This window comes from Colias eurytheme, chromosome 18 (genome assembly GCF_061535395.1).
Source record: "Colias eurytheme isolate Ceu_HAF_F1 chromosome 18, ilColEury1 Martin Lab GWU primary, whole genome shotgun sequence".
Lineage (NCBI taxonomy): Eukaryota > Metazoa > Arthropoda > Insecta > Lepidoptera > Pieridae > Colias > Colias eurytheme.
In genome coordinates this window covers 351565-375242 of record NC_142997.1, presented here as the reverse complement: position 1 = coordinate 375242, position 23678 = coordinate 351565, and the positions used below count along the sequence as shown (strand labels likewise).

Genomic DNA, 23678 nt, shown 5'->3' with positions numbered 1-23678 from the left:
AAAACCTTTTATTCAACACAAATCACATCATTTTTATGACAAAAACTTAAATTCATAATTCTAAAACATAAGCTCCAATTAGAGTTAGAAATTAACGAAATAATACAATATCTATTACAGTTTGAAAGAATAATTATTTAGGCAAATTTTTTCCATTAGCTTTACATAAGCTTTAAAACGATACTTATATAATACCTTAACATAACAACTATATTTACACGTTTGTAACCTTAATTTACAAGCACATTTTGCTCATTAAAGTTCATTAACACTTCAAAATATTTTAGACATTTTGTAAATTCCTTAAAATTTGTAATTATTTATCTTCTGGTATTAACAGTACGTTGTACAGCCGACATGCCGTCGACGAAGCGCGTGCGGAACAGCACGTTGGCGTTGTTGAACATTCCGTCCTTTAGTGATACTATGATGAACTGAAAAGAAATTGTAAAATGAGTGCGGGTAGTTCGAGAATCCGGCTCGAAGGACCAGAGATATGATTTGTGGAATTATGTGATTTGTAGGAAATATACAGATGTTATTGTTGATGTAAATAGAATTAGTAGTAGGTACACGTTCATATTTTCTAGGGGGTAGACTATGAAGTGTATGTAAGTGTAGAACAATTGTATGAAATGGTCCTTCGAGTCGAATATTAATGTTTATTGGAACAAGATTAAAATATGTTGTGTGTGGTGTTGATTGTTGAATATTATTCAGGATATGCGTTGCCAGATGCTCCGCGCTGTAAAATAGTAAAAGTCGAGATCAGCAAGAAGCACAGTGTGGTCCAAGCCGCTGTTACTGCTGAATATCAGCATGGCGCTGAACAAAGTAGTTCGGTGTACCTGCGAGTGTCGGAAGTGATCCTTGAGTATGGTGCCGATGTTCTGCGTGTGCGATAGGTCGAGCGCCGCGTCCACCTCGTCCAGGATGTAGAGCGGCGCCGGGTGGAACAGCAGCATGGCCAGCACCAGCGACAGCGCCACCAGCGACCGCTGCCCGCCGCTCAGCTCGCTCAGCGACTCCTTCCACGTGCCGTTGAACCCCACGCGCACCTGAACACACATATTTAGTTAAATAAATTAATCAAAGCTTCATACGTTCGTCAAAAACGTTAAAAATAATATCGACTGAAAAGATCCGGCTCGAAGGACCATTGCATTAAATTTATAACCAAAAGACAAACACATGCGTAAATTTGATGCGCGTACATTTATTTTGTAACAAATAGTGTCCGACCGAACTTTCGGTTTCGGTTTCGGTTTCGGCCGAGTTTCGGCCAAAAATCAAGTTTCGGCCGCAGTTTCGGTTTCGGCCAAAATCGGCCGAAACTTTTGCCGAAACCGAAACTTATTTCGTAAGTTCAGTGAACGTAGTTCACACACGTTCACGCTCGCCTAACTTCGTTTTCCTCGGCAACGCTTTGACGGACGCTGTCAAAGCGTTGGTTGACCCACGCTGGTGGAAACAATTTTTGATTATCTATGTTGAGATTGGAACTGGGTGTAATAGTAATTAATAATTATTATTTTTATATAAGAGGTACCTAAAAGAGATTATTCTTCTAAGTACAAATACCAATCCAAAGTATTAAAGACTCTATTAATAAAGAAAAAGATCTCAAAATACCAATACTTAGTATTTAAAGTAACAGTTACAATTACTGATTTGATTTAGATGACTGATTTTACTGAGAACTTAATTTGAAAAAATAATAAAAATTATACGTTTCATTAAAGAAACGAATCTTCAATGGCGGCCAAAGCTGACACTGACATATGGTAGGGTATTTTATTAATTATTTCAAATTGTTTATTGACAAACTTTTTTGTTATGGTATTTGTGTATTTATATGAATTATCATATTTACGTATACAGAATGCAACAAAATCCCCATAATACTTGTAATGAGCCCATAAAACTGAGCAACTTTTCCCAAAGAAAATATTTTGTCAAATTCCAAAAAAAAAACATTATTTAAGTACTATCGCAAATACATAATTGTCATTGTTAAATTATGATAAAAACTATTATAGGGAAAATCAAATACATTTTAGTGATTTTACTTTTCCCAATTTTTTTTGCATGCCGTACGGCCGTGTGTAAGCAAGAGGGAATGATAAGCGCCGCCATTTAAGATTCGTTTCTTTAATGACATGCGTTATAATTATTATAAAATTGTTATCTACACTAATATTATAAAGAGGAAAACTTTGTTTGTTTGTTTGTTTGTTTGTAATGAATAGGCTCATAAACTACTGGATCGATTTTGATTAAATTTGGCACAGATAATCTTTAGACCCTGAGAAAGAACATAGGCTACCTTTTATTGCGAAATATGTACCACGGGCGAAGCCGGGGCGGACCGTTAGTTATTAATATTTTAAAAATATTATTTTTTTATCTTATATTAAATAAATGATTACAACAAATTTAATATACTGTGTTTTCATTTTATGCCCTAATTAAGGCAAAATAATAGGTAAAATCCCCCAAAGTTCAGTATTTTTAGAAATTTCATACTTGACCACGTGAGTTTCGGTTTCGGTTTCGGTTTCGGCCGAAACTGAAGCCACGGCCGAACATTCGGTTTCGGTTTCGGTTTCGGCCTGGAAACCAGTTTCGGTCGGACACTAGTAACAAATTATTCTAGTAACAAACTAAAGATTTTGATTGACATTCGGAAAAAGCGTTAAAATTGAGATAATTTGATAAGATCCGGCTCGAAGGAGCACCGCATCACCTCAAGCCCGTCGAGCACGGAGAGGCCGGGCGGCGGCCGCAGCTGCGCCTGCGCGCCGGGCAGCAGCGTGCTGAAGATGGAGGCGAAGTCGCGGTTGACCTGCGCGCACGCCGCCACCAGCGTGCGCCGCTTCTTCTCGTCCAGCTCGCCCATCACCGCCACCAACTTGGCGCGGTCCGCCTCCACGATCTGCTTCTTGCGCAGCACGTCCTGGTACTAAGCACACCACAACAAAACTAGTTTTAACTATTTGTAAACACCTCAACACTGTTTTTCAGTTGCATTGTTTTTCAGTTCAATTTTAAATATTTATTTTGCTTATAAATTCCCTATTTTTTAGTTTTCTAGCACATAGTACACAACAGCTGCGCGGTGACGTCATGCGGCCGGCGCCCAGTCGCACAGTACCTGCTGCTCCTCGCTGCCGAGCAGCGTGTGCGCGCGCGCGTTGAGGCCGCGCGCGAGGCGGTCGCGGCGCTCGCGCAGCTGCGCCACGCGCTGCGCGGTGACGTCATGCGGCCGCGCGCCCCAGTCGTACAGCCCGCCCGCTGCTCCGAAGTACTGCCGCTCCGACGCTATCCACGGGTGCTCGTTCTCTAACGCCTTAATCTGGCACCAGAAACATTTAACGGGTTAAAAATCAAACGGCCAAATTAAAAATCCAGTTAAAATAATTTAAAAACATCGAAAACACACTTATTTAAAATCCTTAAAACAGTAGAAAAGAAAACAAATAATAAAAACCCAAAAAAAATTTTGCCTTATCTAAAGCATTTGACAATGTTACTCACGAATCTCTCGCATATAAATTATAAAATATTGGCGTACGTGTCATTCATATTACATTGGTACTTTTAAAACTAAGCTATGAGTTACCATCACAAAAACAGATTTCATGAAAACCAAACGCAACAGCCTAACTATATTATAGTCAACATATTCGGGGTACCTCAAGGAAGTGTACTGGAGCCACTTTTGTTTTTGATTTATATTAATGACAAGAATCGTTTGGTTTGATAAAAAATGTCTTATATTGTAACACATTTTAATGATAACAGCTGTATTGACCTCATAATAATTAAGGATTGATGCATGGACAAATTTTACATCTTTAAACGAAAAAGATGGAAAGCCAGATACATTTTTGTAATCTAATGACTTTTAACCAATTAAAATGGGCACACAAATTTGTCATCTTTCAATGTAAGCATTTTATTTCCATCTATCATACCCGTTTCTCACAGTCCGTAGCTTCAGTCTGTAACTCCTTTATCTTATACTCGAGCTCCTTTATCTTCAGCTCCAGCTCGTTATTGCTCTTCAGCAGCTTGTCCTTCTTCTGCAGCAGCTTGGCCACCTCCGTGTTGCGGCTGGCGATTGCTGCTTTCTGCTTCTTTATGCGGCTTTGCAGTTCTTTGACTGCATCCTGGGAGGGGAACAAAGTGAATTGTTGTCCGAAAAATGGCATTTTGCCAAAATTAAATGAAGTTTTTCTATAAAATTGTGTTTTGAAATTAAATGGATTTTAGAATATTTGTTAAATCTAGAGACAACAATTTATTTTGAACACTTCTTAACAATGAAAGTGAGAAATGCCAGGTTTATAAGAATGGGGAAGAATAAAATAAAAAAATATGGATATGGGCCTTACTTTCACGTATGTACTTCATCTCATCAAGTCCTTACTTCTGCAACTCCTAAAATAGTTTCCCCCTATAAATTCCCCAACTCACGAGCGCTTCCTTATGCTCCTGCTGCGCCGTCTCCAGAGCAGCCGCCAGTCCCCCGGCCGCCTGCTCAGTGTCCCGCAGCTGCGTCTCCGAGCCGGTCACAGCCGCCTGCAGCTCCTGCACCTCCAGGCGGAGCGTCTCGAACTCCTGCTCCCGCTGCTTCCAGGTGCTGCTGTGGTGTTCTGCTTCCTCTTTCGCTTTCTTTAACGCTAGCTCCGCTTTTTTGAACTCTCTGGAGATTGGAAAACATAAAACTGTCGGTAAAAATATAAGCAGTAAGGTACAAATTGCAAAATGAATATCTGGAGATCCAGAAATACAAATATACAAAATATATTGAAATCATTTATAAAATTAACCCGTAAACAATAAATTACTTAAGATAAAATGGTTGTTAAAATATTGTAAAACACGATTTTTAAACTACTCTATATTATAGCTTACCTCTCTCTATGTCCCTTAATATCTTTCACTTTAGCCTCTAATTCCTTAGCGCGTGCCGCGGCTTCAGTTTGCGTTTTCTTGTCTTCTTCCAACGCACTACTTAGCTGTGTTACCTGTATTAACGTAATTATAAAATGAAATTATCCATCATGTACTAATGATGATTTATTACTGACCCTTAATTAAATTTCCAGTTATCAAAAAAATGTCTAAGCTTTCCAATTTTTTCTACTTAAACAAATTTTTATCATTAAACGTTAAGTAGAAATAAATAAATAAGAAGAAATAAAATGTACATTTGAGTAACGGGAACAGAAGACAAGAGAGGAGTCAGTTATATACGCACCTGTTCCCTAAGCGTCTGTATCTCTTGGTGCAGCTGTGCGTGCGCAGTGGCCGCCACGCGCGCGCGGGACACGCCCAATGCGTGCTCGGACATCTCCAGCCTACATAACCATGGATATAATATTATATCCCACATTATAGAACACTAGGTACCGAATAGATCACATAACCATTTACATATTATTATGTGTCACTTTTTAGAACACTAGGTACCGGATAAATAAGGCAACAAGTTATTTCCGGGCAAGATTACCAGATATGGTATGACAATTCAATTTTTTTACAACGTATGGGAAGGACAGATTATCCTAACTGATCTAGTCTCTGGAAGAAAATGGTAGACAATGAATAGATAATCTTAAGGTCAACAACAGTTGTACGGTGCAACCGTACAGAGTGCAAAATCATCATTTTTTGTATGTCACAGCATTTTCATTTTCATATAGCGTTAGTTCACGTTAAAACGTCGCGAGCCGCGTACGTGTGTAACTCTTAGCGTAACAGCATAGCATCATTAAAGCATATAATCTTAGCAGCTTAGTTTTATTATCAGCAGCAGCATCCCCAGGTGTACGAACCGTACATCTTTATGGTCCTTCGAGCTTAACCGTAAGCAGGACCCATTCGCGTGTGTTTAATCGTAACTCGTGTAGTGGGAACTGCCACGTCAGTTCCAGCAGCAGCGGTGAGTCCACAGCTTTTTACCTATACTATCGATCGAAGCGAAGTAGCATTTTCATCATAGGAGATCAAGTAGCTAACCAAAACAACAGTCTTTTTTTATATTTAAAACAGGGCAGGCATTTGATCGCGATCACGCTCGGTGGTAAACGTAGATGCGGTCTTTTGTCATATTGTGTTCTATTTTTCTTTTTGACCAAACTATTGCACGATCTTAGTTCTCTGAAATGTATTGAATTATTTTTCTACCTACAACTAATAATAATAACTCACTTCTGCTTCATAGCCGCGTACTTTTCCCCAGCGCTCTGCATCGAGTTGAGTTCGGCCGTGCACTGCGCGTATTGGGCCTCCAACTGCTCCAGTTGCTTCTCAAGTTCTTTTAACTCCGCCAGTTGTACCAGTAGTGAACCACCCTGGATAAGTATCATGGAAACATTACTTTAAAATGTAAAAAATAGGATTCTTATTTTGCTCATGAGTTAACTAAACTTACTTGTGTAGGTGTAAAACTTCACTCTACTTTCGGATGTATAATACAAGGTGGACCAAAAGAAGTCATCCGATGTTGTTTGGCTCTCATTTTTTTTCTAAATGAAAAACTTCGATTCTGTTTTTTGATTATGTTTATTTGAACCTTTAAAATTTTATTGGTTAAGTCGAGAAGATGATATCGGCCAAATGGGCGCCGTCACAATTGATTGCCATACGGGCTCGTTTTATGGCATTTCTCATCACTTCAGCGAGAACTTCGGGCGACAAATTCTCGCACTCGTGTCTAATGTTGTCCTTGAGGGCTTCCAAGGTCTCAGCCTTGTTCATGTAAACACGGGACTTCAAAAAAACCCCACAAAAAAGTCTGGAACGGTTAAATCGGGCGATCTTTCGGGCCAGTGCAAATCGCTAAAACGAGAGATGAGGCGACCCGGGAAAGCCGCCCTCAGAATATCGGTTGTGGCTCGCGCAGTGTGTGCCGTTGCTCCGTCCTGTTGGAACCACATATTCTCCAGTCCTAATTCGTCCAATTGCGGCAGAAAAAAACTCAGTCAACATGGCCCTATAGCGTGCACCGTGCCCGTAGCATGTTTCCGGCGACAGCTCGACTTCCTCGGCAACAGCGGCGATATTCTCGACAGAACGGGCGCTCCGGGGCCGGCCACTCTTGGCAACGTCTCGTGTGGTCCCATACTCTTCAAGGTTGGTGGCCAAACGGCGCAGTGTTTGCGCAGTCAGTGTCGGACGGCCGGGGAATCGGCGACGCATTGTTACGCAAAAAAGTTGACACGATTATTCCGCGTTATTGGGTACTGTATCGCTCCATGGCTTGTTCACTTGTATTCTACATCTGTCCAGTACACAAATATCAAAACAGATTTGACATTGGCGGCCATTTGCAAAAATGAGAGCATCTTCCAATAGGGTGATTTCTTTTGGCCCACCTTGTAGCAGTATTATTTCCAGTGTCGGAAAGTGATGGCGCTAGGTGACCTGTATATTCTTACACACTGGAAACACGCTATAAGATATCATGATACGCGGGCTGTATTTATTTTAATAATAACAATTCTAATTCGGTCCTTCGAGTACCATTTGAAAGAAAGAAGAATATATTTATTGCCAAACAGTTTATTTCACTTAATCATCAACGAAGATTGCACATACCTTAGCCCGCGCCCCACCGGACAGCGTCCCGGACGGGTCGAACACGTCCCCGTCGAGCGTGACGCAGCGCGTGCGCACGCGCGGGTCGAACGTCACGCGCTTGGCCGTGTCCAGGTCCGAGCACACCAGCGTGTTGCCGAACACCCAGCTCATGGCAGCCCGGACACGCGGCTCGAAGGTAATGAGGTCCAGCGCTAGCTGCACCTTGTCCGGACCACCGCCCTGTCAACATATGTTGCAAACATTTTAGGTATCGATGTAAATATTCATAAAATATGATTTATTGAAGTTTTGGAGACCGAAATAAAAGTAGCACCACGGAGAAGACCTGTGTAAAGTTCGTAAATGAGCTTAAAGTGAAAATGATCCTATCGAGCGGGATGATAATCGTGTAGCGGCCAGAACGCTGCACACACAGTGCACTTGTGGAGGAAGGAAGGTGGAATTCCTCCATCGAAAAAGGGAGGATCCTCGACCAGTCTACTCGACTGGCCGGCCGTAAAGTCCCCGATGGATGATGTCGGAAAGTTGTATATATGCTCTGTAGTGAAAACATTTCGCTTGCGCGATTCAGAGCGAGGTGTCGCTACACACTCACGATGTCCTGCGCGGTGCGCACGGTGCGCGGGTCGAGCGCGTGCGGCGCGATCCTGTTGAGCGGGATGATGGTCGTGCGCGTCTGCAGCCGTCCGCGCTGCAGCAGCAGCTTGCTCGTCACGTCCGTGTCTACCACCACGTTGTACAGCTGTAATAAATACAATAAAATTGATAAAAATATATTCTTTTCATTTTTGGTCCTTCGAGTTAAATATTAACAAAAAAGACAAAATTATTCAATAAACCACTACTACTCTTAAACTAGAAAATAAAAATAACTCACTCTTCCTCCAGCTGCCGTCTCCAGCGCCGTACAATATTTAGGATCGACGACATCTATCAGCCTGCATACGGTACCTAAAATTGAACAAAATATTTCAGAAAAGGGCCCTCGAACACGGATGCGGAGGTTAACACTTTGGACACACATAAAATAAAAATAAGAGGGAAATCCCACCCCTAGAAAGACTAAGCGATATTTTGTAACTTCACCAAAGCATTTGACTTTGTAGAACACACACTCTACTGCCGAAACGGAATTATTCTGGAATTTAAGGTTTGGCTACGAAATCCTTACCTCCATACCTTCAAAATAAGATACAATACGTAGTTGTCAATGGAAATAATTTCTTGCAGCACTTGTATTAACATTGGTGTTCCCCAAGGATCTATTGTAGGTCCATTTTTGTTCTTATTAATGCTTTTCTATTATTTCCACGATACGTTTACCACCGCACACCGCTGCTGCAGCAAACTGCAGCAGACACACGACACTCACCCGCAACGCGCCTCGCATCAAAGTGCGGCTCCGGCGGCTCGTAGCGGAACTCGCAGCGCTGCAGCCGCGCCGCGAGCTGCTCGGCGCGGTCCCGAGCGCGCCGCACGTCCGCTGCTGCAGTGCGCTGCTGCTGCTGCAGCTGCGTGCTGCGCGCCGGGCTGAACGACATGCTCGACAGTTGCGCCTGCCACCCGCAGCCACATGAGCATACAATATACAGGGTGTAATCGTTAAGTGTGCACAGGCGATTATTCCGTAACTATTGCAGATATCAAAAAAACTTTAACCGATATCGAAAGCCCTTTACCTAATGAGTAAAATGACAATAATAACTTTTTAAAAATAAAATGGGAAATATCCAAAATTTTACATCAAACACTCCCATACAATTTAGCATGAGATATGACTATTGACTATCCCAAACAAGTAATATAAAAAATTTTGGTTCTTTTTTTGGTTTTGTGCTTAAATTACTTCGCAAATTTTAATGTAAATTCATTTAGAAACTGTTAATAGAGCTCGATGTGGAATACAATGGTATTCCAAAACGAGGACGTCACTTCGAACATTTGCTTTGAACACAAAATGTATGGGAAATTCAATGTATGGGAGTGTTTAATGTAACCTTTTGGATATTTCTCGTTTTATTTTTAAAAAGTTATTATTGTCATTTTACTGATTAGGTAATTTACTTTCGATATCAGTTTAAAGTTTTTTGATACTGTAATAATTACGAAATAATCGCCTGTGCACACTTAACGATTACACCCGGTATACATAGACGAGAAACATAACTAACATTGAAACACGCATTATTCTACATACAAGTAGCTTATGGGTAAAGCATACACGAAAAACAATGAACACATTTAGAGTACAATATAATAATGCATTCAGGATGTTCATGGGATTGCCCCGTTTTTGTAGTGCATCTCATATGTTTGTATTATACAGAGTAGATGATTTTTATGCTATATTAAGGAAAAACATTTTTTCAATTAGGGATAGAATTAATAAAAATGATAATAGTATTTTAAAAGTTCTCAATAATGTACATAATTTTATCAACAAAAAATGGCTTGTAACTCTTAAATCTAAAAATAAGTATATGCAGTTTTACTAACACTAGAATAAGTACTACTAACAATATATGGGCAATGCTGCCTGATACAAATAAAGAAATAAAAATAAAAATAAATAAAATAAATTATTCTGACACAAACGTGTCACTTGCACGTGTCAATTAAACACGTTTCACTTACACGTGTCACTAACGAGCCGGAAACGGACAGGTACGCTGACAGAGATGACACCGACACGCCGAATACTAACACAAGTGACGCTGACACACATATCAATGACCCGCCGGACACTAATGCACATGTCACTGACACAAGTATTAGCGGGAAATCACAGAACATTAAAAACAAATAGAAGTGCTATAATGTCATAATTACTATGAAAACCAGTGTCGCCAAACCCACACATTTAAACCGATAATTATACAGTACACTACAAGTAATCTATGCCTTTGATTGGACAGCTTAATTTGAGTAAAAACTGACTTAGGTTATAAATTCAGCATTTCAATATGTACCCTAACGCACCATGTTACGGTTTATTTTAGTATAACATCCCTAGGTACATTAGCTGCTTTGTTTCTCATTGCACAGAAATTCCAAATTCGAAAACATTCAGCTACTCCACAACAGAGGGCGTTAATTTTCGATAGATATAACTTTGAAACTCCACACATAGAGATAAGGTTGAAATTTGTGTCACTCAACATTAATGACATTAACTTGATATTTATCTGATGCTATGCCCTGAGGGATGTCAGCCTTGTTATCGATAATTCACAAATAAATATTTTTTTGTATATTTTTTTTTTCTTTCTATTATATGAGTATAGTATAATGTGTCACATTTTGGAGTATGTTTATTACTACTAAGTACGTCTTTTTATATTATTATTATTAAATAAAAAACGGAATAGAATAGTATTAATCTATATTTACACAATACAAACAGAAAATATGCATTATTTTAAATCTTGGAACTGCCGTAGGTTTGCTGTATCGGTGGCCTTTGTTAGACCGCTTAGTGCTGTTCGGCATCCAGTTAACTCGTCACGTTGCATTTATCCATTTATCTTTTAAATTAGCCTCTTTGGGAAATCTATAAATAAATTGGACAAATGAAAGCTAAGGAAAAATAAAATAAAATTTAATATTTATAATGTTTGTCTTTTCTAAAGTATCGATACTGTCGATATGCGCCACAAGCATCACTAAAGCGACATTCGTTTGTTTATTGCAATAATATTCCAGAAAGTCTTGTTTGCTGTTCAATCTATAATAGTACTAATTTATTACGGATTAAGGTTCATTTTGACTAGATATTTGTATACAATTTTGACAAATTACAAGCGAAGTTATAACATAAAATATTATATGTAAAATAAATAAAAATAAGACTTACCGATGGTATGAAATGCCTTCATTGCTGACATTATTTCGTCTGCTATCATTTTTGGACTCTAATACCGAACAACACGTCATAATTAATGAATAAATATGGAAAAAAGGTTTGACTTTTGAAGAAAACCGACTCGAATATTTTTCTGCGCGCAACTGAGAGCAAGTTAGGTGATCTTACCTTACAAGTGACACGTGGGCCACGCCCACATCACACTTCTATCTACTTTACTGTTCTGTGCGGGAAATAAATTAAATTTCGAAAATTTGATCTTCCGACTTCATTTATGTATGTATATTATTCCTGAATCTGTTTTTCGCAGTTCAACGTTGAGAAAAAAGATCCATTTTTATCACCACATATTCACTAACTAGTTTTCCACCCGCGGCTTCGCCCGCGTTTTCAAAGAAAAGCCCGCATAGTTCCCGTTCCCGTGGGATTTCCGGGATAAAACCTATCCTATGTGTTATTCTGATGTATAAGCTATATTGTGGTAAAGTTTTATTCACATCCATTCAGTAGTTTTTACGTGAAAGAGTAACAAACATCCATACATTCATACTTACAAACTTTCGCCTTTATAATAGTAGTAGGATACACACCTGTAGCCGCTCCACCTCGGCCTCGTTCTTCTGTATAACATCCAGATCCTGTTTGTACTGTGCACTGCTCGAGTTAAACTCCCGTTCCAGGCCCTTGAGCCGCTCCTCTGCGTGACGCTTCTCCATGATGCTTTGAGATATCCGCGTCGACGCTTCGGAAGCTTGCTGTTTCGCCTCTGGAAGTTTTTATCACATTAAATTGTAAGATATTTAGAAAGCAATGGTTTTTCACAGGAAATTCTCAGATCCCAGTAAAAAGTAGACTACATCACTTTCTTACCACCTGACTAATTGTATAAACTCATTTTTGCATTTTGAATTAGTATTATATTGTATGATGACACTGAATTTATATTTCTTCAACTAACATATATTATAGACCAATTTTATATCTGTCATGGTACCCAGTGTACAGTACTGATTTTAAAGACGAGAAAAAAAAATTGGTTGTTTGTAAAGTAGGTTTACGATCGAGATGTTTACGTGATAACGTCTTATTGGTGGCAGCGCTCGAGATGAGACGGGAGATCGGTCCGTCTCTCTCTCATTATACCTGCGATCGCGCTCGTGAGGTTTTGGTGTGACACAAATTTCTGAACATGTCACCTGACTAAAACGATTTTAAAAACGTTATCACGTTAAAAACTAAAGATTTAAGCAGAGTGAATGGCTTACCCATAAGCTGATCCTGCAGCGAGGAAGCAGCGTCTTCCCTGCCGGAGCTGACTGCGAGGAACTTGGCCTGCGCTGCCGCCAGCTGCTGCTCGCTTTCTGCGCTCGCTGTACGGAGGGTGTCGAATGTTGATGACGCCTGGAGGGTTTTAATTATGAGAATAAAACGTGTTAAAGCTTTAATGGTTTTTTTTTTTTTCAACTTTAACAAAATTTTAACAAAAAATTGAATTAATTTTTGCTTTTTAATTCTCACTAGCCCACGACTTTGTACGTGCATCCCCGTTTTTCCCCGTTCCCGCAAGAATTTCGGGAAATCCTTTCTTAGCGGATGCCTACGTTCTAACATCTACCTGCATGCCAAATTTCAGTCCGATACGTCCAGTGGTTTGGGCTGTGCGTTGATAGATCACTATATCAGTCACCTTTGAGTTTTATATACATAGAAGATTTACTTATTTAAAGTAATGGAACTCTAAATTGAATTGTAACGAAAAAAACATAAATTGCAAAATTTCAACATTTTTACCGTTTTACATCCCGCAAATATATCAGTTATTATGAAATATCACCCACCTGCTGCAGCACAGCCTGCTTATCAGCCAAGGCAGTCCTATCATCATTGAGCGCCCGCTGCAGTAGTCTCGCTTTGGCCTCGTGCGCATTTAACGCGTCCTTAGCGGCCCGCTGTGCCGCGCCCGCGCTCGCTTCGCGCCGCTCCGCGTTCGCGGCTTCGCTTTCTAGTGTAGCTAGTATGCTGCCGCTCTCCTGTGCATTTTATAACACAATATTGTTAATCACTACATAGTATAAAACAAAGTCGCTTTCTCTGTCCCTATTTCCCTATGTCCCTTTGTATGCTTAAATCTTTAAAACTACGCAACGTATTTTGATGCGGTTTTTTTTAATAGATAGAGTGATTCAAGAGGAAGGTTTTAGTATATAATTTATTAGGTTTTAGACAAAGCAGGCGAAGCCGCGGGCGGTAAAATAGTTATCTATATAAGTATTTATTTAAAATTGTATATGTATGTTTATCAGCCATCTGGTTTCCACAACACAAGCGAAAGCTTAGTATAATTATGCCGTGTCTGAAAATTGTTCTGAAATTTTTATTTATTTATTTAATTTGCACATTAAATAGCAATAAAGACATATTTAACAATATTTTTAATGCTTTTATTTATACAATGCACACTCCTTTACAAAATCCTCTTGAAAGACAATGAAAATCTTTAACCTACAAGCTCCTCTTGGTCTTAGCGTGATGATATATAGCCTATATATATAGCCTTCCTCGATAAATGGGCTATATAAAACCGAAAGAATTTTTCAAATCGGACCAGTAGTTCCTGAGATTAGCGCGTTCCAACAAATAAAACAAACTTTTCAGCTTTATAATATTAGTATAGATGACAAATCTTCAAAAAAAATCTACTAATATTCAAATCACTATTCTTAATAAAGATTTTATTAAGAATAGTGATCAGTATCTTACCTCATCCAGTCGTCTATTCAAGTCAGTGGCCTGTGTATCAAGCTCCTGTGCTTCCTGGATGTTGCTCTCAATCTTGTCTTTCTTCTCTTGGATCTCATTTGTCACTTCCGTCACTTTGCTGTTCGCTTCACCGACGCTCTTTTCTGCTGTCACATATCTGTAACATTAGTGTAGTATTGATGGTCTGTTACACTTTGTTCCAGTATAAAATATTGCTTATATGAATAATTCTATAGTGTCTCAGCCTTATAAATGTCAACAAAAATAGTTAGTATACATACTTTGCACATGCACATTTATCAATCAGGAATCACCTTCATGAGTTTACTTCGGGTATTTTTTTTATTTTGGTTATTTGAAATCAAATGAAACAGAGTTTGTATTGCTATACTTGAACTAGAAACAATGTATAAGAAGCTTTGTTTCATATACAGTACAACCTTAATATAACGAACCTCAATATAACGATTTCCTTGATTTAACAAATTCTTTGTTTTAATGAATGTCTTGAATTGTCCATAAGATACATTACGAACATTTTTTGAGAACAACCGAATAACGAATTTTTAACTATCAAGAAAAAGTATAAATACCTCAATTTCGTCAACCCAAAACCTTTATATAAAGTTCCAACCAATGTAATGATCCTAAGACCTAATTCACACGAGAGCTTTTTTAACGTCCGTTAAAAAAGCGTCCAAATAGAACAAATGCATTCCCAAGTATATGTTCACACGTCAGCGCTTTTAAAGCGCGACGCTTTTTTATCGCGCAGTGTTGTATTTTCAACGCTCGGCGTTGGGCGTTAAACAAAATAGACCATAGGAAACTTCTTACTATTATTCAGACGAGCGCTAAAAAAGCGCCGGCGCTGCGTTCAGTATGCCGCACGCTCGCTCAGCGGTAGCACGTGTTTGTTGTGCTTATAATCATCAGAAAATCGATACGATGTCGTGGATTGTTGATCCCGAACTATTAATTATAGTCTCGTCCGTTCCTGTATTCAAAATCGTTATAGACATCTGAAAATAATTAAAAAAATTCCGGGGTATTGCCTTAACTCTTCGTACAGTGTCACAAACTGCACTTTTAAGTATCTCTGTTCATTCAGAGGATGTACCCAGAATGCCTTTTGTTTTCTTTTTCGTCTTTTAATAACACAAATCGCTAGTGCCATTAATTTAGCAGAAACCATTTCCACGTCTTACTGAAGCCAGAGACGAGACATGAGTGATTTTAAAGCGTTAGTATGAACAACCACAGAGAGAACGTTTAAAAAGCGCCAACGCCGGGTTTTAACGCAACGCTTTTTTAACTCTCGTGTGAATGAGGTCTTAATCTCATAGTATGTGATTCATGTCGCGACAGGTTTCAACATGCTTTTGTTCGTAAAACGATCATTTTTGATTAATGGAAAGTAATGTAAACACTGCTGCTCATCACTATTGTTAAAACTATTTTTTTACCTCTTTATAACGAATTTTAGACCAAGCTAACTTCAACATAACGAACCTCAGTTCAACGAATTACTTGATTCCCTTCCAATTTGTTATATCGAGGTTGCACTGTATAACTTAAGATCTAGAGAGATATCTTAGACATAAAAAAAGGATATATAATAAATGATAACAGGTCTTCTTACTTCCAAGCCACATGCAGTCTTGTAAGATTTTCCAACTCCCTAACCACCTTCTGGTACTCTTGGAACTGGGCTCGCTCATCCTGTAGCTTCTGCAGTTTTGGAGCTATGTCCTCCCTTATTATCTAGAATATTATAACATGTTCGTTTTAAAGTTATTATTTCAAATTTAATTTGTTAGTTGCTATGAAAAAAATTGAAAAATATAAGACAACTCATACACAACTACAAACTAAACAAAACACGAAATAAATTAAAAAATACAAACATCATTGAGCTCCCTCAGCTTGGCATCTTTCTTCTCAATAGTTTTCTGAGCAGCTTGCTTCTTAGCTTCATACATCCTTGTACCTGCCGCTTCTTCCACCATTGACAATATCTAAAAATGAAGCAACATTTTTGGCTAGAAATTTATATTTATGTGATCGTGCACTTAGGATAGTATGGCACATGAGAATGACTACAAAGATATCTTAGTTTCAAAAATAATCAATACAAATAAAACAGTTTATATTGAGCAGGACATTGAAATCTAATTACATTTTGCAAATAGGCAAAAAAAGAATAGAAAATTGATTGACATGTGCAATGCATCTGCTTCTCAATAGAAACATGACACCTTGCTTTAAGGTGATTGCTACGATCTGTTCCCAGCCAATGTCCCGCTAGATAGCGCTGATTTCTACATTTCTAGTTTATTTGAGTTTTTGCGTAATTGGAATAGTCATCAAACCTAGGAATAGTCATGGCGGTTACTGAATATTATATTTTATTGAAATATGTTATATCATTGCCTTAAAATCCACCCAATTCGGTAAAATTATGCGTTTTAACATCTGTCATTGCATACAGGGTCGTTTACACACACAGACGTATACAAAAATGATAAAGATTTAACTCTAGATGGCGTGAATGTAAAGCGCGTCACACACGGTGAAGATACTACCTAAAATATTTTATCTAATCTAGTAATATTTTATATTACAGTATCTTAAGGTATCCGGTATCAGCGTTCTGACCATCATTTTTCTTTTTTCGCTGTAGAACCGCCATCCTGTTACAAATGACCCACAAAGGAGAATGACCACGGGTGGTATCGGTAAAATTTTAGTTGTGCCACGTATTCGTTATATTGTTAATTCCTATTTGTATTTATAATGATCATATGTATCAATATTAAGTCTTAATTAAACCGGATAAATTGAAATAATAGTAAAAGTAAAAGTTTTTCTTTTGAAACATGTATGACTACGTATGGAATCGGTAAAATACTAGTTGTGTCACGTGTTCGTGATATTGTTAATTCCTATTTGTATTTATAATGATCATATTTATCACTATTAAGTTGTAATTATACCGAATAAATAGAAATAAAAGTAAAAGTTTTGTTTTGACACATACCTATATCTATCTCTCTTGCAAACGTCATATGTCATAGTTTCTATTTGAAATGTCAAATGAAGTTTTTTGAAGTGTTGAATAAAACTATTGTTTTATTTTTATTGTCGCGAACTGCGGCTTATTTACATAAAAACTATAATCATATCTAAAAGTACTAACATCAAGCTTTAAATTGAGCTATATTTCATCTTGACACAATAAGTTTGATTGCGATACCAAGTGCCATAGTCACTTGGGCAATCTCCTGTGGTTTTCATTTTTCTGTATGGGTAGACAAAACTTCAAAACGCCACCTGCTACGGTTTATATTATGAACGATTAGCTTTCCGCCCGCATTTTCAAAAAAAAACCCGTATAGTTCCCGTTCCGTGGGGTTTCCGGGATAAAACCTATTCAATGTGTCCAAGTTACGTTCTATATGTGTGCTAAATTTCATTGTAATCGGTTCAGTAGTATTTGCGTGAAACACACACATACACATCCTCACAAACTTTCGCATTAGTAGGAAGTAGGATTGTTATAAAAATAAAAGTTATATTTGTTGGCGTAAACTATTTTATTGTAATTTTGGGAAATAAATAATGTCAAAATTGATTACCTACAATAAAACGCAGTTTTATTTTATTACCTACATTACACTATTGTTTTTTTTTTATCAAAACATGTATTTGAAGTAGCAAAATAATATGATATTATGCTGATCCAAGCATTTTCACTCAAAACTAATATCACTAATGATTTGTAAAAGTAAATTATTTCAATATACATTTCATAACCAACAAGTAAGAATAATTATTCATACAACAACAAATCAAAAACACTATTTACTATGGAAAAAAAACCAGAAGGTGAAAAAGATATTTACGATTTCGATGCACTCGACTTTTAGTAAAATAATAGGTAAAAATATTATTATGGTTTTGATCACAGACATATCTGTGGTTTTGATTTTAGCTACTAGTATCAGAAAGCTGCGTGTTCAATGCACGTCGGGGTCCCACAACTGTGGAGGAAGGAAGGTAGAATATCTCCATCGAATAAGTGAAGTTTCTCGACATACTCGATTTGCCGGCCGGCCTCAATGAAGATTGTCCGAAAGTTGTATATGTGCTCTGTAACGAAAAAATTTCGCTAGCGCGATTCAGAGTGAGGTGTCGTACAATATACCTAATGAAGTTTTTCATCTTTTTATTTTACTGCAAATACAAAATAAAAATTAAACAATGGTAATGTAAATTCTAAACAAACTACTACCAAAATACAATTAGAACAAAAATCATTTGACTGGTTGATTTCACCCAGAGGCCAGAGGCGGCTCGTGACAAAATTGTATGGGTGTTCACTTGAAATAAAACAACGAAAATACAATAGCGTAGCAGGATAATTTATTACAAAAAAAAATGAGCACCACATTTTATAAATGTCTATAACACTAAAAATTACAAAGTACAGGCTATTTCAAAACGAATTCAATGATTATCAATAATTAGTAAATCACCGAATTTGCATTCGCGAGCGTACCTACGCGTAGGTATCCATAGTGTTTGTACTAAAGGAATGGCAACGTTGCGTGAGACTCAAAACGCTACCTGCTACAGCTACGGTATGAACGATTGTTATAAAAATAAAAGTTATACATATTTGTTGGCGTAAACTATTTTATTCATCATTAATTTTGGAAAATAAATAAATAAATAAAATAAATTGATTACAATAAAACGCAGTTTTATTTTATTACATTAGTACTTACACTATGTGTTTGTATGTATTTGAGTAGTTAGCAGCATATAATATTCTGAATTTCTGATCCATGCCTATTCACTCAAAACTAATAACACTAATGATTTGTAACAGTAAATTATTTCAATAGGTACTTATTTGAACATTTCATAACCAACAAGTAAGAATAATTCGTATACAAGATACAATAACAAATCTAATACACTATTTATTTTTTTATTATATTTCATTATGTGAAAATAACCAGGAAGGTGAAAAACATATTTACGAAAACAAAGTAACATATGGTTTTGCTATTAGCTATCAGGAAAAAAATCGTATTGGAACAAAAGAAGGATTGTAACTGAATTAGGTAATTAGGTATGTTTGTTTCTGGGACCTGGGTGCACCGTTTTCGACGACGCGACGGCCGACGCGTGACGTAAACGGAGTAGGTACTTACCTACTTTGCTAAAACAAACTAAGTAATAAAATTGTGTGTCAGTCTGAAAATTCGCTAAAGCATATTTTACCAATGTTTGCAAGTTTGTGATTACTTTGATAGTTTATCGATTTATAATAATTGTATACTTATATCATTGTTTAAAAATATTCAAACACAATATGATATAGGTACTGATTTATCACTGGTTTCAGTGATGAACTGATGAGTCAATGTTAGCCACTATACTTTCGTCATACGTGTGTATGATTGATGTGATTTGCAACGTGGTGATATTTCAGAAAAATCACGGGTCAAATTGTCCCACCGAAAATATAACTGCGTTATAAGAATAACTATACCTACGATAAATTATACATAATACAATATAGTCTCAAATGCATACTAGTGAAATATTTTATTTGAATCAATAAAATAATAAAAAAATAAAAAATAATAATAATACAAAAATAAATTCACAACACAAGAAAATCCGCGCGCAAATCATAGCGCGTGACAATGAAATCAAGAACTTTCGAGCCGACGCGACGCGGACGACGAAGGAGCCTAACAAAAGTACCTACAATCATAGGCGGCTCGTGACAAAATTGTATGGCCGTGTTCACTTGAAATAAAACAACGAAAATAGGTACCTACAATAGCGTTAGCAGTACAAAAAAAATGAGCACCACATTATAAATGTCTATTTATACACTAAAAATTATAGAGTACCTATTTCAAAACGAATTCAATTATTATTTAGCAATAATTAGAAAATCCCCGAATTTGCATTCGTTTTATTCGTTTCAATTTTATTCGTTTACAAAAAAAAACATAGTTTCTAAGGTCATTAGTTTTATTTTATTTTATTGTTATTTTCTTTGAACGATTGGAAATGAAATTACTCAATTTTTACACAGAACTTTGATTTATTAGAATTATGCTCATTATGTATAAGATAACGAACGCGGATGCACGACATCTAGCGCGTCAATGTCTAAACATCGCCTTTCGTTTAGACATTGACGCGCTAGATCTGTAATAAGTATATAGTCTATGCGCTAGATGTCGTGCTTTATGTCGTGTTTCGCTTGGCAAAAGTCACGCACACTACTGTAGAAGTGTCAAATTTTTCCGGTATTTTACTGTTGTAAATATTGTAAATTATTGATTAAAAAGGTCGAACGCGCACACATTTCATTATAGAGAAGTGATAAAATGATTAGTTTTAAAGAAATAGTGTCTGTGTTAAGTGTTTAGAGGTAATCAAAAATGTATGGAGGGACGGTCGGAACATCAACCTTAAAATGAATCAACAATAAAAAAATTAAATTATACTACAATACTTGTTTCTTTCATTAGTAGGAATTCCCATTACAATTTGGTACATAAAAAGCACACCGGAATTATTTTTGACTTAAATAAACATCTGCTTTTACATTTTTTAAATAATAATAAAGAATACCTCAGGTGGTTTCATATTCAGCACTTTAGTGATCCTGCCCTGCATGATGAGGAAATGTGGGTTGTTCACATTCAGCTGAACAGAACAGAACAAGTCTGTCACTCGCTTGTTTTGGACATTGATGCCGTTTATCAGATATTTGTTCTTACCACCCATTACAACCTAAAAGAGAGAGCATTTAAATTAACTTATTACTATTATTTTGATACACTAAAATTAGCTCAGAGAAGTGCTAATTGTATTTCTTAAAAATATTTTTTTTCTTCACTTATCCATAAAAAAGAGACCTTACTATTGTCTAAGCTATTTAAATGGCAGAGAATAGTCAAGTGAAGAATGGATAATATCATTTACCTGTCTTGTAACAGTGATCTCATCATGGTTCTCATACCCAATAGGACTTTGCCTCTTATTCCTGTTGTCAAATGTGATGCTCACGGTGGCTTTTGTAATACCAGCTTGCCCATGCTTATAAATCAGCTCTTGAAGGCTTCCTGCACGCACCTACAAAGGAATCAACACAATTTGATAACTCAATAAACCAAAAACTATTCGGAATGTAGTAAGAAATGTAAAAAACATGTAATCAACTTAGCATACTTTGAATAAGATACTAAACATGGAAATCAAATGTTTGGACTAACTTACATTGGATAGATTTGTAATTCCCAATACGAAACATATAGAATCTAGAATATTTGATTTTCCCGTCCCATTTAATCCAGTAATAGCATTAAATTCTGGATCAAAGCCGGTAACTTCCACACGATTTCCATAGGACTTAAAACCATCTAAAACTATAGTTTTGATGTGCATTTTGTTGTTTTCCTTTAACTCAAATATAATAACAGTGAAACATTGAATTCCGCAAAATCCAAAGTGTAAAATTTGTACCTAAATAAATACTACTTTATTCCGAATAATTTCCCACTATTATATTTATTTGTATCCGTTAGTTTTCAAAGTTTGGCGTTTGTCACAGTTTTGACATTGACAAATTGTACAGACAACTTATTAAATTTTTTGCTACTTGATAGACATGGGTAGGTAATGCGTGTAATAGTACAAAAGTAATATCACTTTGACACGTAATGCAACATCACGCATTACGCATCAGTTACAAACATCACTCGCATCACTCACTTTTTCTTATTTTGTTTTACATTTGCTTGCGTTCATTACAATTATTAACAAACAACATAAAGTACGTGGCCAAGTATGAAGGAAAATCAACTACATTTTTTAAATATTTACTTAAATTGTAATTTTATGATATGTAAAACTAATAAGTATTGCAGTTATTATTGCTATTTTTCAATATGATCTGTAATACTTCACATAGGTATCACCTTAAACATTACTCGGTCATCATTTCTGATGACGACTCATGACGACGCGGTTAGCGCAGTGGTAAAGTAACTGCCTACTGAGCCGACGGTCCCGGGTTCGATCCCCGGTCAGGGCAAATATTTGTGTGATGAACTCAATTATTTGTTCTTGGGTCTGGGTGTTATTATCTATATATGTATTTATTAAATATTATATTTATCGTCGCCTAGTACCCACAACACAAGCCTTAATTGAGCTTACTGTGGGACTAGGTCGATTTGTGTAATAATGTCCTATAATATTTATTTATTTAATATTTATTTATTTCATTAATAATCGATCGGGTAATGTGTGATGTTACGGAGTAATATCACTTCCGTGGAAGAGATGCGTGATGTTGCATTACTATTTGACGTACTGTTTTGCGCATGTCTACTACTTGAATACAGATATAAATTCTAAAGGTAATATTATGCACATTATTTTAAAACAAAATTAGTTTATTAATAAAAAGCCACAAGTTAGCAAAAGCTTCCTGGAGAGGATTCGTAAAGTTTATAAATAATAAGAATATGGGCTATATTAAAACTTTCTTATTTTTTATGTAGATAAATAATTAATAAAATTTTAATGATATAGAACACATCTACACTAGGGAATGCTAAAGCGTGTTTATTTAAAAATTTATTTGAGAAGAATTTATCTTTCCTTTTTTATAACTTCACAGATAAAGCTAACAATACTGAAATTTTTTTATTTCAGTTTTTCTCAACCCTAAAAAGTACCGCCGCGCCGCGCCGTGTCAATGATATTAAAATATTAGAAAATATTTATAAAAAAGGTACTTCTCGTATGAGTAAATGACTCTAAATTAAAGAAGTTTTAAACTTATATAAATGTTGTTTTTATTTACCTGTACTGACTGTAAATAAAATTAAAGAAATTTTAAACTTATTTAAATGTTGTTTTTATTTACCGCTAATGATTAGATAAATCTGAATTATGAGAATAAAAGTTCAGCTTTAAATAATTTTATATTACTGCAGTAATTTTTCTCCTTTTCTGCATAGCAATAATTTATTATTGAAAGAAATCATTATGGTACGGGAGCTATAAACGTTTTAAAAAAAGTCATTTTAGTATAGTTGGGTTTTTGATATACTGTTTCTCTTGCTATTTCGGTTAAAGTCCGGGCTGTCTGGCTCGCGGTAGTGGTTGCGTTTATTAGTGCGCACAGGAAAATATCCGTAATTTAAAGTCATATTAACGCGTAATTTTTAATATTTTGCCTTTAGATAGATCCATGAGACATAAATTTTTTATTGCAAGACGTTTTTTCGTTGTTAAATAGGTGCCATACGCAATTTTTTATTTCAAAATAATTAAAATGTCATCGAAATAAGTGAAATTACATCAACATGATAAGATGCGCACTAATAAACGCAACCAC

The 23678-nt window shown here is 36.5% G+C and overlaps 1 protein-coding gene across 1 annotated transcript; it reads right to left on the bottom strand.

Annotated features, from left to right (window-relative positions):
- On the bottom strand, nt 1–21858 carry SMC2 (structural maintenance of chromosomes 2). Its single transcript, XM_090112186.1, has 22 exons — nt 21548–21858; nt 21254–21403; nt 20900–21061; nt 16141–16251; nt 15876–15997; nt 14234–14390; nt 13312–13503; nt 12739–12874; nt 12064–12239; nt 8984–9167; nt 8489–8562; nt 8207–8353; nt 7609–7830; nt 6220–6362; nt 5267–5366; nt 4921–5033; nt 4480–4708; nt 3978–4172; nt 3155–3355; nt 2747–2962; nt 849–1058; nt 1–434 (listed from the first exon to the last, which is right to left on the bottom strand). The coding sequence occupies exons 1-22, from the start codon at nt 21713–21715 to the stop codon at nt 321–323; spliced, it is 3522 nt and encodes a 1173-aa protein (XP_089968312.1). The 5' UTR covers nt 21716–21858; the 3' UTR covers nt 1–320.
- Nucleotides 21859–23678: the final 1820 nt, after the last annotated feature.

Coding starts and splice junctions, on each gene's coding strand:
- SMC2 (XM_090112186.1), bottom strand. CDS start 21,715: ATGCACATCAAAACTATAGTTTTAGATGGTTTTAAGTCCTATGGAAAT. Junction 12,240..12,738: donor GCTGCAGGATCAGCTTATGG/GTAAGCCATTCA, acceptor AAAAACTTCCAG/AGGCGAAACAGCAAGCTTCC. Junction 5,367..6,219: donor TACGCGGCTATGAAGCAGAA/GTGAGTTATTAT, acceptor ATGGTTATGTAG/GCTGGAGATGTCCGAGCACG.